Raw genomic sequence first — 17,190 nt, forward strand, 5'->3', positions numbered from 1 at the left:
AAAGCAAGCGATTGTCTAATGTCCTCAAGTCACTGAGATGCACTACAGATGCTCACAGATCCCACGTCATGTTCCCATGAGATACTCAATCGTTGTTTGCGAGGCCACCTGAAGTATGTGAATCACTCGCTGTAGGTACTACAGTATGCATGGAAAACTGTATATGCAATTACTACTGTATAAGCAATGTTCTTGGGTTATGAATGTGTAGCAATGTATCTTCAATGGAGAAACTCGGGTCTTGCCGTTCTGCCGCTTTCCCTAGCCGTAGGCATGGGACTGCTCAGGAGGGCACAATGATTTGGAATATCCATGCAGAAATATATAATGTAGAACAAACAAATCTCTGACATTTACTGTTGATATATGGATTCACGTTAGCTCTATTAATGACATTTCTATCTGCAACGTTCAACAATGTTTGCCTATACTGAATGTGGCCCTGATAGTGCACTATAGCATTGATTCCAAATCACCATGTGAACACAGCCCAGTTCCTCCCCATTGCACCCTTCTTCCTCTCCATATCAGGTAATGGCCAGGCATCTACACACCCAAGAGCTTTGAAAATGGACAGCGTATTACAAACATGTAGAGAGAAAGACGGCTATTGACCGTGCTCGTACTGTACTACAGTGTGTCCTGCAAATGCCTCGGCACACCTCTGGGCTGCCCATTGATTGGTTTAAAAGGTTCAAGGGCTGGGGTTTTGAAATGAACCTCTCAGTCATTCAAAGGAAGGAGATTTTAATGTTAAAGAGGAGAGAGTAAATACAGCTCAGAGGGTGTCTGAATCGTGTGAGAGAATTGCCCAGCTCTTGCCCTTGCTGCTCTCACTATAGAAACAGAACAAAACTTGCCAGAGGCAATAAGAGAGGGAGTGAGACCAATTTGGGCTGTGTAACTAACGGTGTGACTGCTATGTGGGCAGACAAGCGGACATTCATTGAAGGCTACCTTTTAAACATGAAATGTATTTTACGTACACTGTCGGTAATTTCACATTTCTTTATGCAGTAAGTTTTGTGTATAAATATAGGCTATAGGTACATCTTGCAAACCCCAAATGTTTTGCATTCCAGTTGACTATGTTTGACTGCCATGTTGAGCGAATAAAGTAACGTAAGTTAAAGTAACGTAATACCATGGCCGTTAATTGCGTAGTCAAACTCCCATAGTGATGTATTATGAGGTGACAAGAACGCATCGCATGTTCATTAGTTGTGTTAATTTGCAAATGCATCTACAAAAAAAGCTCTGTGTGACACAAGCTGTCCACTTTATTTGCCGTCATCAAATCTATATAACTTTTAATTGGATAAAAACTCCCCCCCCCCCCCCCCCCCCCCCCCCATCATGTTAATTATATTCTGTAGGCTGCGTTCTGTTTGCACTAGCAGAGACAAGGCAAGGCACATACACGCTGACTAATCCAGTATGTCCCTCTTTGCATCCCCTTATTTACCAAAAGTTTAATGAAGTGTAAAATAATGGATAAATGGACAAATAAATGGATAAATAAACCTCAGACAACCTTTTGCTTACCTTCATCTGAATCTTTGTAAATGTCCCTAATTGCGGTGACCACTACCAATGCTGCTCTGCATAAATGGTTGTCTCATTGACCAAAGTGAACTTGGGTTAGTTTTATCTGTGTGATCTGCATGGGAAAAGGCCAGTTTTATCCCATTGTGGCTGTGGTTTATCAGCTCTAATGCTACAGTAATTATTACTGTCATTGACCTCCATCTAGATCCGATCCTGTATCTAAGTACAGTGCTATTAATCTCACTCGCTGGAGAACTCAGGGAAAGCAGTAATAGCTGTGTTTGCTGTTAAAACGGAGCCTGGAGTGTGAATGTTTTTGCAATTTCGACAAAAATGTCAGGCAAATGACCTGCTCTTTAGAGGAACCTATCGCGTTGCTGTAGTTGAGTTGAGCTGAGCTATGTATTGACGCAGAGCATAGAGAAATGCAGAGGTCAGTTGTACACATGTTTGTACATGCATTGATTGACCTCACCGTCGGGCAACATTCCTACAGAAAGAAAGCTATTATTTAGCATTTAAGCAGGTTTTGAATGCTATTGCTCCTGGTGGATTGTGTCAATTTTGGAAGGAATTATACATACCCTGTCTGGTTTTATTTAGAGTATGGTAATGTTGGTGAGTTCAGGGTTCACATGACTCGTCAATTGATTTATACATAAAATGTCGTGTTTTTTTACTCAACCCTAGTCTAACTCGACAAATTACGCTACAATGTTGAGCCTGAACCTGCTGTCTTGGGACGCACTCAGGATTACAACCTATGCACAATGTGCCACGTCAATTATCCTAAAACTGTGTTGTGAATCGCCCACCGAGTTGCTGATTCGCTTGCTAGAACGCACAGCGAAGCCCCATTTCTCAACTGCTTCTTTGAGTCCTTCATATTCATTTCACCCACACACGTGTAGTTATGACACATGCATTCTCGCCATATTCAAATGTTGGAGGCGTGCGCATCATGTGTAAAACAACAATGATGTTAATTCCAACATGATTGCTATAAATCAAGAGTGAACAGAACAGCCCTATTAATATGTGTTGCCTCATCACTCACGCGCACTCAGCGCAAGATTCATTTGATTTAGATCGGGACTCCGGATTGGGAATCGCATGATGTGTAAAGCTGTTGTGTTTGGCTTTCTTTTTTTTTTGTACACTGTAGCAAGTAAAAGTCACTTCTTTATACTGACAGAACCATATTCACATTTGGTAATGATATAACGACCCCCATGAACCATAAGGGCGTTCTCTGTAGTTCTGCATGATTTGCAGCACAGTATGTTTGAGGAAATCATGAAGTATATGTACTGTGTCTTGCCAATGTGGGCCATCGTGACACTGGGTATCCAAAGAGCCCTTCTAATGTTTTTCTTTCTTCCCATTCTCTTCTGCAGCCGCCATACTTGACGACCCAATGGAGTGCAGCCGGGGAGAGAGATTGGCCATCACTCTGGCGAAGGACAGCATCAACCGGTCCAGTAACCGTTCCACAACAGGCAAGCTGGAGGTGGACATCTTTGAGCTGCTGAGAGACAGTGAATATGAGATGGGAGAGACCAGTAAGTAGTGGGCGGGCGAGGATGGGAGTACGAGGTGGCTTTCGATGTTCGACTTTTGTCATTCGTTTCAAAAAGTGAAAGACCAGTATGTCACGGAGTTCCACATTAAAACGTCTGTCTGTCTGTCTGTCTGTCTGGCTGGCTGTCAGTGTCTGTCAGGGTCTGTGTATCTGTCTGCCGGCCGTCCATCATTCCGTCAGTCATTTCAATTTAGTGCCCGTCTTCCCTTGTTATCTCCCACTTTCAGAAATCCCTCGAGTACAGCGGGATAAGTCTATCTTGTTTAAGAATATTTGTAGTAACGAGTGGCAGTGGCAAACACATTTTTGGAAAATAGCTGATGGGTTTTCTCTGTGTTAAAATGTATTTGGATGTGTGGATGTCAAAAGGTTTTGGACTTGTTTTGTTTCTTTGGTTGGAATGACTAGCCTGAAGATATATAGTAAATACACTATATATATAGAAAATACACTATATATACAAAAGTATGTGGACACCCGTTCAAATTAGTGGGTTTGGCTATTTCAGCCACACCCGTTGCTGACAGGTGTATAAAATCGAGCACACAGTCATGCAATCTCCATAAACAAACATTGGCAGTAGAATGGCCCGTACTGAAGAGCTCAGTGACTTTCAACGTGGCACCGTCATAGGATGCCACCTTTCCAACGAGCCAAATTGTCAAATTTCTATCCTGCTTGAGCTGCCCCTGTCAACTGTAAGTGCTGTTATTGTGAAGTCGAAACGACAAGGAGCAACAACCGCTCAGCCGCAAAGGTGTAGGCCACCTATGCTCGCAGAACGGGACCGCCGAGTGCTGAAGCGCACAGTGCATAAAATAGTCTGTCCTCGGTCGCAACACTACCAAGTTCCAAACTGCCTCTTGAAGCAACGTCAGCACAAGAACTGTTTGTCGAGGAGCTTCATGAAATGCGTTTCCATGGCCGAGCAGCCGCACACAAGCCTAAGATCACCATGCGCAATGCCAAGTGTCGGCTGGAGTGGTGTAAAGCTCGTCGTCATTGGGCTCTGGAGCAGTGGAAGCGCGTTCTCTGGAGTGATGAATCACGCTCACCATCTGGTAGTCCGACGGACAAATCTGGGTTTGGCGGATGCCAGGAGAACGCTACCTTCCTGAATGCATAGTGCCAACTGTAATGTTTGGTGGAGGAGGAATAATGGTCTGGTGCTATTTTTCATGGTTCGGGCTAGGCCCTTTAGCTCCAGTGAAGGGAAATCTTAATGCTACTACATACAATGAATGGCATTCTAAACGATTATGTCCTTCCATTTTTGTGGCAACAGTTTGGGGAAAGGCCTTTCTTGTTTCAGCATGACAAAGCCCACATGCACAAAGTGAGGTTCATACAGAAATGTTTTTTTGGGATCGGTGTGGAAGAACTTTACTGGCCTGCACATGCACAGAGTCCTGACCTCAACCCCATCAAACACCTTTGGAATGAATTGGAACGCAGACTGCGAACCAGGCCTTATTGCCCAACATCAGTGCAGATCTTCTTGACTGCAAGTCCCCGCAGCAATTTTCTAACATCTAGTGGAAAGACTTCCCAGAAGAGTGGAGGCTGTTCTAGCAGCAAAGGAGGGACCAACTCCGTATTAATGCCCATGATTTTGGACAGAGATGTTTGTTTTGACCATGTAGTATACTAGAAATCTAATGAGGTGGACAGAATTTGGAAAAATCAATGTCAATCAGCCTATCGCCATGACCTTGTGGTTGGATACAGTGCAATGAAATATTAACAATGCATTAACATTTCAACAAGTAGATTTTAATGCTGGTATTTTTATACCAGCTACTTTGATTAGATGGAACAGAAGGAGAATAGAATACACTTTTACCAGTCTGCTTATCTAACATGAAGTACACGTACTGTGTGTTGCCAGTGTGGGCCATACTGACACTGGGTTGCTAAAAACCCTTCTAGCAGAGTGGATAATGTTTTCTTTCTTCCCTTTGGCACATGTTGCGGAGTACAAGGAGTGTAATTTAGCTAAACAGATTGCTACCCAGGCTACTGTTGCCCGTTTCCGCAACAGGCGTCATTATACTCCTTGTAGTGAGCTCTAACATATGGAGTATGTCTAGATTCTGAAATACACATTTTCGCATGAATTTAGTCAACATTAAAAAATATTAATATCACAAAACTACCTTTTTTTGATTTAGCTTATTTTTTAGACACATTGTTTGGAATAATATACTCTCTGGTACTTTTAATTTTATGACCCATTTTATACATAATAGGTCACAATCACGATGAAGTTTCAATGGGAGAATTGCCAGAACAATCTGAGATACCCCAAAATCATTTGCACCCACTGGCTCGGAATCGCCCTACAGAACTATGCCACCCATCAAATATAAACATCACAAGCCCTTCTAGGCAGTCACGTTCTGCTCGAGGTGCTACTCCCCAATGCATATACAGGGAAAATAAAGGAGGAAGGGTTGAGGTTAATTCATAAAAGTCTAAGCCGTTGGTAGGGTCATTTAGCTCTTTGATATGGAATTGTAGGATCCCTTTAGGTATATACATAAAAAATGATTTAACAAAATATTGAATTTGGCCTTTAGTACTATAGCCCAGAGAAATGCATTGAATAACACAGTAATAAATGACAAAAAAGACAGTCAAAAAAATCTATCATAAGAAACAAGGTTTTGAAGTGTTTGTCCTTAATCTAGGAGATATAAGAAAGCTCGGAAATATTATAATGTGTTTTTTTTTACACATATTTAACCCCTTTTTGGGGTAGGCACAAAACTACCGTCATACTTCCTGTCTTTTTTGTTAACCGGTACCGGTTACCTTCAGACAAATCCCGTGGGGATCCTACAGCAAAATAGAGAACCATAGTGTTTGTGAGAATCTCCCCTTTACCCTTTAGTTCGTAGCCCAAACGGTTCGGATGCTACAAACAGAAGTTGGCACATTGACGGTACCGACTTCAGACGAGTCCCCTGACACTTGTGGGGGTCGTACAGCAAAATGGAGACCATCATTGTGTTTGTGAGAGTCTAACCTTTCCATTTGGACACTACAGACATTTTCATGAGAAGAAAAATGTTCAGGATTATCTCATAACACCGCTCTAGCTCTGCCGCCTAAAACCGCAAATGCAGAAGTTGATTGAGACGCATGCAGTTACAAAAAACAGGTATCTCTAGTTTAAATTGACAGATTACAATTTTTATTTTATTATGTTACTTAGATTGTCGCACCGGTGCATCAATCGACTCTAGGGGGTTAAAAGCACACTGTACTGTAGGTGTATGCCCATTAGATTCATACCATCGTTCAGTCAGTAACCTTATTGAACTGGAAATAAAAGCTGAAGTAAATCATTCTCTCTACTATTATTCTGACATTTCACATTCTTAAAATAAAGTGGTGATCCTAACTGCCCTAAGACAGGGAATTATTACTAGGATTACATGTCAGGAATTGTGAAAAACTGAGTTTAAATGTATTTGGCTAAGGTGTATGTAAACTTCCGACTTCAACTGTATATCCTGCTAGGTGAATATCCATGTCGTCATTCAGCCATGATTTCGTGAAACATAAGATGTTACAGTTTTTGATGTCCCGTTGGTAGGATATTCGTGATCGTACCTCATCTAATTTATTGTACAATGATTGTACGTTGGTGAGTAATATTGACAGTAACGTCAGCTTTCCCACTCGCCTTCTGCAGATCCTTTTGAGCCACCCCGCTCTGTGTCCTCTGTATCTGCGTCGCTTTCTCTTGCCAATAACGGGGATGTTGGCCTTGTCGGATATTAGCAGTATATCCTGTGCGTCCTGCTTGTTGAAGAAGAAATCTTTGTCTAATCCGAGGTGAGTGATTGCTGTACTGATATCCAGAAGCTCTTTTTTTGCCGTAAGATACGGTTGCAGAAACATTATGTACAAAATAAGTTGCGAATAAAACCACATAATAGCACAATTGGTTAGGCTCCCGTAAAACTGTGGCCAATTCTCAGAATCAGTAGAGCTTAATGGCCGTGGTAGCTCCTCCTCATACATAAAAACAACTGTATACCTCTCCCTGCTTGGTTGGCTGCCTGCAAACCCCCTCCTAATTTAGTGCCGTCGTGGCTCTGCTCAGGCAGCAATTGGACTAGGGATGGATCAGTGGCACCAGTAAGGAGGAAATGTCACACAGCCAGCACTACCTGCCCAGCCGTGTGTGTGTGTGTGTGTTTGTGTGTGTGTGTGTGTTTGTTTTCAAAATAACTGTTGGCCTGCTTGGTCGAATGATCCAAGATGTTGGCTTCTTCCCTGGGAGACCAGGTTTCTAATCCTACCAGTTACAAAAGCACACGTGAAATGTTGGCAAACCACATGTCTGAGTTATATGAACAATATCCATGTAAAACTTCAGTTTCTAACTCATGTGTCTGTTTTTCCACGTGATATTTTTCACATGTAAAACATTTGTGTAAAACGTCAGACACGTGTCCGTAAACCACGTGTCTGCCCCGTGAACATTTACAAACATTTACATGTGACATTTTTCACGTGATTTCACGTGTCCAAAAACCACATGTTTTTTACAACAGTTAAAAAATATATATATATTATGTGGTGTGTGCATTCATGTGTGAATATGAATGTGGGTAACAATACTTTAAAGTACTACTGGAGTCGTTTTTTGTGCTCTCTGTACTTTAATTTACTATTTATATTTTACAACTTTTACTTCACTACATTCCTAAAGAAAACAAGACTTTTACTCCATACATTTTCCCTGACACCCAAAACCACTCGTTACATTCCGAATGCTTAGCAGGACAGGGAAACGGTCTAATTCACACTTTTATCAAAAGAACATCCCTATTGCCTTTGATCTGGAGGATTCACTAAACACAAATGCTTCGTTTGTAAATTGAGTGTTAGCATGTGCCCATGGCTATCCTTAAATAAAAAATAAAAATAAAATCGTGCTGTCTGGTTTGTTTAATATAAGGAATGTGAAATGATTTGTACTTTTGATACTTAAGTATATTTTAGCAATTACATTTACTTTTGATACTTTAGAATATTTAAAATCAAATACTTTTGCTCAAGTAGTATTTTACTCGGTGACGTTCACTTCTTGAGTCGTTTTCTATTAAGGTATCTTTACTTTTACTCAAGTATGGCAATTGGGTACTTTTTCCACCACTGAATGTGGGTTCACAGACCTGAACTCCAGGTCCCATGCGTACATTGGCTCTCATTTGCACATGCTGCGGCTCTCAATAAGAAGGTATTGATTTGAGGGAATCAATTCTAAACTGAATGGACTCCAGACAACCCACTGACCAAGGTTAGACAGAAGTTGTGCAGAATCCATTATAATGATCCACACTTATATTGGAGAAGTTGTCACTTGTCACAGATGTAAATTGCTTTGTCCATAGCCTGAGGTGGAGCGAGAAGAGAATCCAAGATGGACACATTGGCCTTTTCTCAATTGGATTTGCGCAACTACTGCGTCCTCTCTCCGTCGTCCTCTGGCTTCCTTTTAAAAAAAGATAATCTAGGAGAGGTGGCGAGGAGAGGGAAAGTTATAACGGAGACGCTAAGAGTCGAGAAGCAGGTGAAACGTTTAATAAAACAACAAACATGGAACGAGACAACGTAACAGTAGCGTCTACGCATAAACACAGGAACAATACTGACTGGGGAAAGAACCTAAGGGAGTGCCAGATATAGGGGAGGTAATGTCCAGGTGTGCCTCATGACGTGCAGGTGCGCGTAATGTTTGATGCCAGGTGTGCGAAATGATGGATCCCAGGACCGGTGGTTAGTATACCGGCGACGTCGAATGCCAGAGGGGAGAAGCGGGAGGAGACGTGACAGTACCCACCGATGCGCGGCCCCAGCCGCAGGACGAAGCCAACCAGAGGGTCGGCCCCGAGGACGAGGAACGGATGAGGAGCGGACCAGTCGGCGAAAGTGGAAATCACGGATGATGTTTGGATCCAGAATGTTCTCCACTAGAACCCAACACCGCTCCTCTGGTCCATACCCCTCCTCGTCCACCAGGTACTGGAGCCAACCCCACGACGTCGGGAGTCCAGTAGAGCTCTGACGGCATAGGCTGGACCCCCCTCGATGTCCAGAGGGGTGTCGTGGGGAACAGCATCAGCTAGGGGAAAAGGAACCACTGGCCTGAGAAGGGATTTATGAAAAGGTGAGATACGGTAGTCACTGGGAAACTGCAACCTATACGTCACCTTGTTGATCCTCCGGAGAACCTTGAACGGCCCCACAAACCGGGGGCTCAGCTTCTTCGGAGTGGGAGGTTCCTGGTAGAAAGCCAGACACCATCCCCAGGGTGGTACACTGGAGGGGGGGGGGGGGGTGTCGCACTGTGGTGGCGGTCTGCCTGCTCCTTTTGACGGTGGACGGCGCACTGGAGTCTCACGTGAATGTCGCTCCACACTTCTGTGCACCTGAAGCACCAATCAACCGCAGGAGCTTCGGGCCCGGGGACCACGGAGCCAGGTACTCGTAGTGGCCAGACATCGTGCTAAATGCAGTCCTCCATTTATCCCCCTCACGGATTCGGATGAGATTGTATGCACTCTGCAGGGCCAGTTTTTTAAAGAACCGGGCCCCGAAGAGCTGTTCGACACCAACGGGAGAGGGTAACGATACTTTGTGATGATTTCATTGAGTCCTCTAATCAATACATGGACATAACCCTCCATCCTTCTTGGCCACGAAGAAGAAATCAGCCAACGCAGGAGAAGTGGACGTGCTAATGAAACCTTGTTGGAGCGCCTCTTGAATGTAATCCTCCATGGCCTGGGTCTCAGCCACCGACAGAGGAAAGATGCATCTGCGCGGAGGTGCAGACCCTTCCAGGTGGCACGGGTCTTGGAGAATACCTCCCGCAGGTCCTGGTATACCTCCGGGATGTTGGGCTGAAGGGCAACCACAGGACTCTCAACTGACGTGGAACCACAGGGGATGGGGAAGCAGGTCCTCTGGCATTCTCATCCTCGACCATGAGATGGTGGGGTTATGGGAGGCAGAGCATGATCTTGAACTGGTGATGAAGGGGATGTTCTCCTGATGAATGGACTCCACGGTGATGGTGAGTGGTTGGGTGATGTGTGTGATGGTTCCGGATCCTAGTGGCCGATTATCGAGGGCTTGAATCGGGAAAGGAGAGGAGAGCGGGTATGAAGTAATGTTAAGAGAGGAGGAAAGGGTTGGGTCAATAAAGTTCCCTGCGTCACCGGAATCCACTAACGTTGTAGACACTGTACATGAGGGACAACTAGTGTGATAGTTTAGCAGAAAGTGATAGAGATGGGATACTCACTCAGGAGGTGGAAGATCACGTGACCGTCCCGGATTAGGAAGTGCCGGACATCGCTGGAGCCCTCCTTGACCACAATACAGACAGAGCCCCAGCTGTCTCCGTCTGCATCACTCCACTGCGTGGAGGCATGTGACCCCTACCTCCATGGGTTCAGGCTCTGATCCAGGGTGTTCACTGAGGGAGGGAGAGAAGCGATGAGAGTACCGACGCTCCCGAAGTAGGTTATCCAGACGGATGGCCATCGCAATGAGTGCGTCCAAGGAGAGGTTGTCGTCTCGACAGACCAGTCCTGTCTGGACCGCCTCGCGCAGACCTCTTCTGAATAGTGTACAAAGCGCTGGCTCGTTCCATCCGTAAGGTGAGCACGTACTCGGCAGCCGTCTGGTCCCCCTGCCGTAATTGGAGTAGGTGCTGACCCCCCTCTCTGCCCTCCGGGTGATGATCGAAGATGCATTTGAACAGAGCCATGAACCCCTCATGAATCTAGCTCTTCATCTCCTCTCTCCCAGATGGCCGTGGCACATTTCAACGCCTGCCCAGTCAGCAGAGAAATAACCGTGGCAACCTTAGACCTCTCGGTGGTGGGGGCTCCCATCTGGTGCGTAAAGTAGAGGGAGCACTGAAGTAGGACGCCACGTCATTTAGATGGGGTGCCGTCATATTTATCAGGGAGGGAGAAACTAGCGGGTTGCTGAATGGACTGTTGGGCTGGCTCGACTGGTTGTAGAGTATCCTACGCCAGTTGACGGCAACGCCTTCCGGGTATGTTCGAGACGTTGCACACTGCAAAGAACCTTTTCCATAGCCGTCCCCAGTTGTGCAAGCTGGTCATGGTGTTCACGTAGAAAGTATCCCTGCTCGACGACCGTCTGGGAGATATTCTGGTTTCCTGCTGCTTCTATTGTTGTATTCGGTATAATGTAACAGAGAAGCTGAAAGTCGAGAAGAAGGTGAAACATTTAATAAAACAACAAACATGGAACAAGACAACATAACAGTAGCGTCTACGCATAAACACAGGAACAATACTGACTGGGGAAAGAACCTAAGGGAGTGCCAGATATAGGGGAGGTAATACAGTTGAAGTCGGAAGTTTACACACACTTAGGTTGGAGTCATTAAAACTCGTTTTTCAACCACTGCACAACAACCCACACCTTGACAAAATGGCGGACGGAAGACAGGGTGGTGCGGCAGGTGCCGCTTCTCATTCGAATGCTGTAATTTTATCTAAACCATCAGGTGTACGCCGACCCCAGCTAAGTAACTCATGCAAAGAGTTAAAGCGCAATTATGTGTTTTATCTCCAGTACTCTGCCATGATTGTCAGTTATGTAGCTGTTCTACTGATAATCTCAGTGCGTCCTTGCTGGGATGACACAATCAATCTACTACCGGAGAATATTAACACCAAACACATTGGTTCACCGTTCCACGGGAGCGGACAGTACACAGCATACCATAATGTTCTGAATAATGGCCAAGTATACCTCGCTCCTTATTCTACTGAACCGCTTAGGCGCAACAAACACAAGTCCAACATTTATCGGAAACTGTTAAACTACCTGTTCACTACCCTCCTGCTCTCCGGGGATGTGCAACTCAATCCTGGGCCCAACATCACCGAGCCAGCGATACGCACCGGAGTGGAAAGCGGTGGATGGCCTCGTCCACTGATCGTCGCCGCTGTGGAAGTGGGTGAGTGCTATGGTCCTATGGTTTCTCTCGACTCACCCGGCTCCAGGATAGATTTTGACTCTTCAAACATACCAAAGTCGCTATATGCGATCCCTGACTCTGCTTCTGGTACGCAAGCTGTTTTAATTAGTTCCCTGCATCCAGTGCAGGCGGGAGGGATTGTTAATTGCGCTACCGAACTGCCCCTAATCAAAACGAAACAAAACGGCCTAAACCCAGCCGTCAGAAAACACAGAAAATTTAACTTTTTTCAATGTGTCAATCACTCTCGAGTCATCTGGGACCCACGAGCTAAGCCCAAGGGACTACTAGGGGGGCACTTGAACATTCGTAGTGTCATTCCAAAAAGTGATCAAATTCAACATCTACTCACAGACTCCAACCTTGACTTTCTCTGCCTCTCAGAGACATGGCTCCATAAAAACTCTCCATCTGCTGCTTTGATTGTGCCTGGCTACAATGTTTTCAGGAGAGACAGGACTGAAGGAAGAGGAGGGGGTGTGATGATTTACATTAAAGAACATATCCGATGTAAACAAATTGAGTGGTCATGTGATAATGAACTAGAATGTATTGGCCTGAACATTACACTGTCTCCCCAAATGTCTTTTACCCTCATTGGAATGTATAGGCCACCTTCCACCAAAAGTGTGTTTTTTGATCAGTTTAATAACATGCTTAGGGAATGTGATTTTGGGAAAGAGGTCATCTTAATGGGAGATTTTAACATTAATTATGAAGACAAGTGTTGTAGGAAAACCCTCAAACGGATCACTAATACCTTTGACCTTACACAGCTAGTTAAAGGGCCAACCAGGGTGACTTGTTGCTCTAAAACACAGATTGATTTGGTGTTCAGTAATAAACCAGAGAGAGTGACTAAATCATTCAATATGGTTACTGGGCTATCTAATCATAATCTGACACTTATAGCCAGAAAGCTGTCTAAGAGCAGGTTTAACCTCTCTACTGTTAGAAAGCCTGATCAACTAAGAATACCTAAGAGTGAATTAAGCTATTTTGAAAACGCAATTAAGGGAATTAACTGGAATGATCTCTTGTCCTATGCAGACGTGGAAGCTGATAGTCAAGTTTTTCTATCCACAATCCAGACTACATTAAATGGTTTCCTAAAGAAAATCAAATCCAAACCTGGCCAAAAGAGCACTCTTCCTTGGCTAAATGGAGAAATCTGGAAATTGATGAAGGAACGAGATTATTATCTAAAAATAGCCCTAAGATCCAAATTAGAGCATGACAGACGTAGGTTTACCATGTTGAGAAATAAGGTGATGAAAGAAATCAGACAGGCCAAGGCAAACTTTTTTATTAACATAATTGGTGAAGCAAAGGGAAATTCTAAACTGATCTGGGAGAATCTAAAAAAGTTAACAGGGAAAGACCATAGTAACACTGCAAAAAGACTAGAAATCATGGTGAATAACAATCTAACACAGGATGCAGTCTGTTACGGATACAAGTGTTCTGTGTGTATCCTGTGTATTTCTTTTCTCTCCTTCTCCCCTACTCACAGGTGACAATAATCATTCCCCAATCAGTCATCAATCAGTCGCTAATCGGAAGACACCTGCTCCTTTTCCCTTACCCAATCACAGTCCCTTTCACTTGGTTTAAAACCCCTGTCAGTTGTTTTCTCCCCAGCTCAGCTCAATCTCTTTGTAACATGCCTTCTGTCTGTAGATCGCGTGTGTGTTTTGCAGCTACATGTCACTTTGTCCCCACCTGTGAGTATTGTTTTGGTTATGGTGTTTGAGTGTTTGTTTGATGGTGGGAAAAGGGGGTAACCAGACAAGTCGCCCTTGGGCTACACTACCCGTAGTTAAACATTGTTAAAAACACTAGTTAGAACTGGGCGGACCACCCCCTGTATTTTTGGTTAGTTAGTTAGCTGTTTGTGAAGTAGGCTAGTCTAGCTTAGGGGTGTTTTTGAATTATTATTATTTCATTCCTTGGGTCCCGCTCAGCCCCTTTTCCTGCTCCCCCCCCCCCCCCCCCCATTTACCGTGTGTTTATAAATAAACATTTAGTGTTTGACGGTAATTAAGTTGTCTGTGTTATTTGTTCTCACTGTTACGTTTTCACTACTATAATTTGCATGAGTTGTGTTACGGGTCCCATTACCATCCCCCCTAGACTGTCGGGCCAAAGGGATTCGTAACAGTCGAAATAGCAATAGCCTTCAATTCCTACTTTATTGACTCTGTCAGGGTACTGACACAGAACCCCTCCACTGGTTTCTTGGGCTCAGTGCTAGTAAATGATGCTCAACCTGTCTTCATCATAAGGGAGGTTTCTGAGTCAAAGGTGGACAAGGTGATTAGCTCACTAAAGAACTCTAAAGCCAAAGATGTGTTTGGGCTGGACTCTACCTTTCTTAAAAACTACAAAGAGTCACTCATTGGCCCTATTACTAAGGTCACCAACACATCTATTGGTCTCGGGGTGTTTCCAAGGGTATGGAAGTCGGCCATAATAACGGCCATCTTTAAATCAGGCGACCCTGCTGACGTGAGTAACTACAGGCCCATTAGTATACTACCTGTGGTGTCAAAGGTTGTTGAAAAGTGTGTAGCAGAACAACTGATTGCCCACCTCAACAACAGCCCCTTCACATTACATTCCATGCAGTTTGGCTTCAGAGCGAAACACTCCACAGAAACGGCCAACTGCTTTCTTCTGGAAAATGTGAAGTCCAAGATGGACAAAGGGGGCGTTGTTGGGGCTGTGTTTCTGGACCTAAGGAAGGCTTTTGATACTGTTAACCATGAGATTCTCATCACAAAATTGTCCAAGTTCAACTTTTCCCCCGATGCCTTGAGATGGATGAAATCATACCTTGAAGGCAGAACTCAGTGTGTCAGAGTGAGCAATGAGCTGTCGCCCACTCTTAGCTATGATGTGGGTGTGCCCCAAGGGTCAATACTGGGGCCCCTCCTGTTCAGCCTGTACATTAATGATCTGCCTTCTGTCTGTACTGGGTCTGAAGTTCAAATGTATGCAGATGATAGTGATATATGTGCATGCAAAGAGCAAACAACAAGCTGCACAAGAACTCACTACTGTAATGATCCAGGTTACAAAGTGGCTCAGTGACTCGTGTTTGCATCTCAATGTGAAAAAAACTGTTTGCATGTTCTTCACAAAGAGGGCAACAGATGCTACTGAGCCAGATGTCTATGTGTCAGGGGAGAAGCTCCAGGTGGTATCTGATTTTAAGTACCTTGGCATCATACTTGATTCCAACCTCTCTTTTAAAAAGCATGTGAAAAAGGTAATTCAAATAACCAAATTCAACCTAGCTAATTTCCAATTTATACGAAATTGTTTGACTACAGAGGTAGCAAAACTGTACTTCAAATCTATGATACTCCCCCACTTAACATACTGCTTGACTAGTTGGGCCCAAGCTTGCTGTACAACAGTAAGACCTATTCAGTCTGTCTACAAACAGGCTCTCAAAGTGCTTGATAGGAAGCCCAATAGCCATCATCACTGTCACATCCTCAGAAAGCATGAGCTCCTGAGTTGGGAAAATCTTGTGCAATACACCGACGCATGTCTTGTATTCAAGATCCTAAATGGCTTGGCTCCCCCTCCACTCAGTATTTTTGTTAAACAGAAAACCCAAACATATGGCAGCAGATCTACAAGGTCTGCCATGAGAGGTGACTGTATAGTTCCCCTAAGGAAAAGCACCTTTAGTAAATCCGCTTTCTCTGTGAGAGCTTCCCATGTCTGGAATACACTGCCATCAGACACACAACTGCACCACATATCACACTTTCACAAAATGCTTGAAGACATGGCTAAAGGTCAATCAGATTTGTGAACATGGTCCCTAGCTGTGTGTTGCCGCTTTCCATGTCTGTTGTCTGTAACTTGTGAGGTGTGGAAACACTTCGTTGCTTTTATGAATTTTGTCTTACTGCTTTTTGTTCTATGTTGCTCTGTCTGTATGCTACGTCTTACTTGTCCTATGTTGCTATGTCTGTATGCTATGTCTTGTTCTATGTTGCTATTGTCTATATTGTAATTGTTTTTAATAACCTGCCCAAGGACTGCGGTTGAAAATTAGCCGGCTGGCTAAAACCGGCACTTTTACTGAAACGTTGATTAATGTGCACTGTCCCTGTAAAAATAAACTCAAACTCAACTAACTCAACCACTCTACAAATTTCTTGTTAACAAACTATAGTTTTGACAAGTCGGTTAGGACATCTACTTTGTGCATGACACAAGTCATTTTTCCAACAATTGTTTGCAGACAGATTATTTCACTTATAATTCACGGTATCACAATTCCAGTGGGTCAGAAGTTTACATACATGAAGTTGACTGTGCCTTTGGAAAATTCACGAAAATGATGTCATTGCTTTAGAAGCTTCTGATAAGCTAATTGACATAATTTGAGTGAATTGGAGGTGTATCTGTGGATGTATTTCAAGGCCTACCTTCAAACTCAGGGCCTCTTTGCTTGACATCATGGGAAAATATAAAGAAATTAGCCAAGACCTCAGAAAAAAGATTGTAGACCCCCACAAGTCTGGTTCATCCTTGGGAGCAATTTACAAATGCCTGAAGGTACCACGTTCATCTGTACAAACAATAGTATGCAAGTATAAACACCATGGGACCACGCAGCCGTCATACCGCTCAGGAAGGAGACGCGTTCTGTCTCCTAGAAATTAACGTGCATTGGTGCGAAAAGTGCAAATCAATCCCAGACCACAGCAACGGACCTTGTGAAGATGCTGGAGGAAACCGGTACAAAAGTATCTATATCAACAGTAAAACGCGTCCTATATCGACATAACCTGAAAGGCTGCTCAGCAAGGAAGAAGCCACTGCTCCAAAATCGCCATAATAAATCCAGACTACGGTTTGCAACTGCACATGGGGACAAAGCTCATACTTTTTGGAGAAATGTCCTCTGGTCTGATGAAACAAAAACTGTTTGGCCATAATGACCATCGTTATGTTTGGAGGAAAAAGGGGGAGACTTGCAAGCCGAAGA

At 44.0% G+C, this 17,190-nt stretch overlaps 1 protein-coding gene across 1 annotated transcript in view; it reads left to right on the forward strand.

Annotated features, from left to right (window-relative positions):
• LOC120029127 (glutamate receptor ionotropic, kainate 4-like) overlaps positions 1–17,190 on the forward strand; it is a 177,163-nt gene that overhangs the window by 28,499 nt on the left and 131,474 nt on the right. The window contains exon 3 of the mRNA XM_038974436.1: positions 2,946–3,110. Coding sequence (XP_038830364.1) covers positions 2,946–3,110 — 165 coding nt within the window. The remainder of the gene's footprint in view (positions 1–2,945; positions 3,111–17,190) is intronic.

This window comes from Salvelinus namaycush, chromosome 34, assembly GCF_016432855.1.
Source record: "Salvelinus namaycush isolate Seneca chromosome 34, SaNama_1.0, whole genome shotgun sequence".
NCBI lineage: Eukaryota > Metazoa > Chordata > Actinopteri > Salmoniformes > Salmonidae > Salvelinus > Salvelinus namaycush.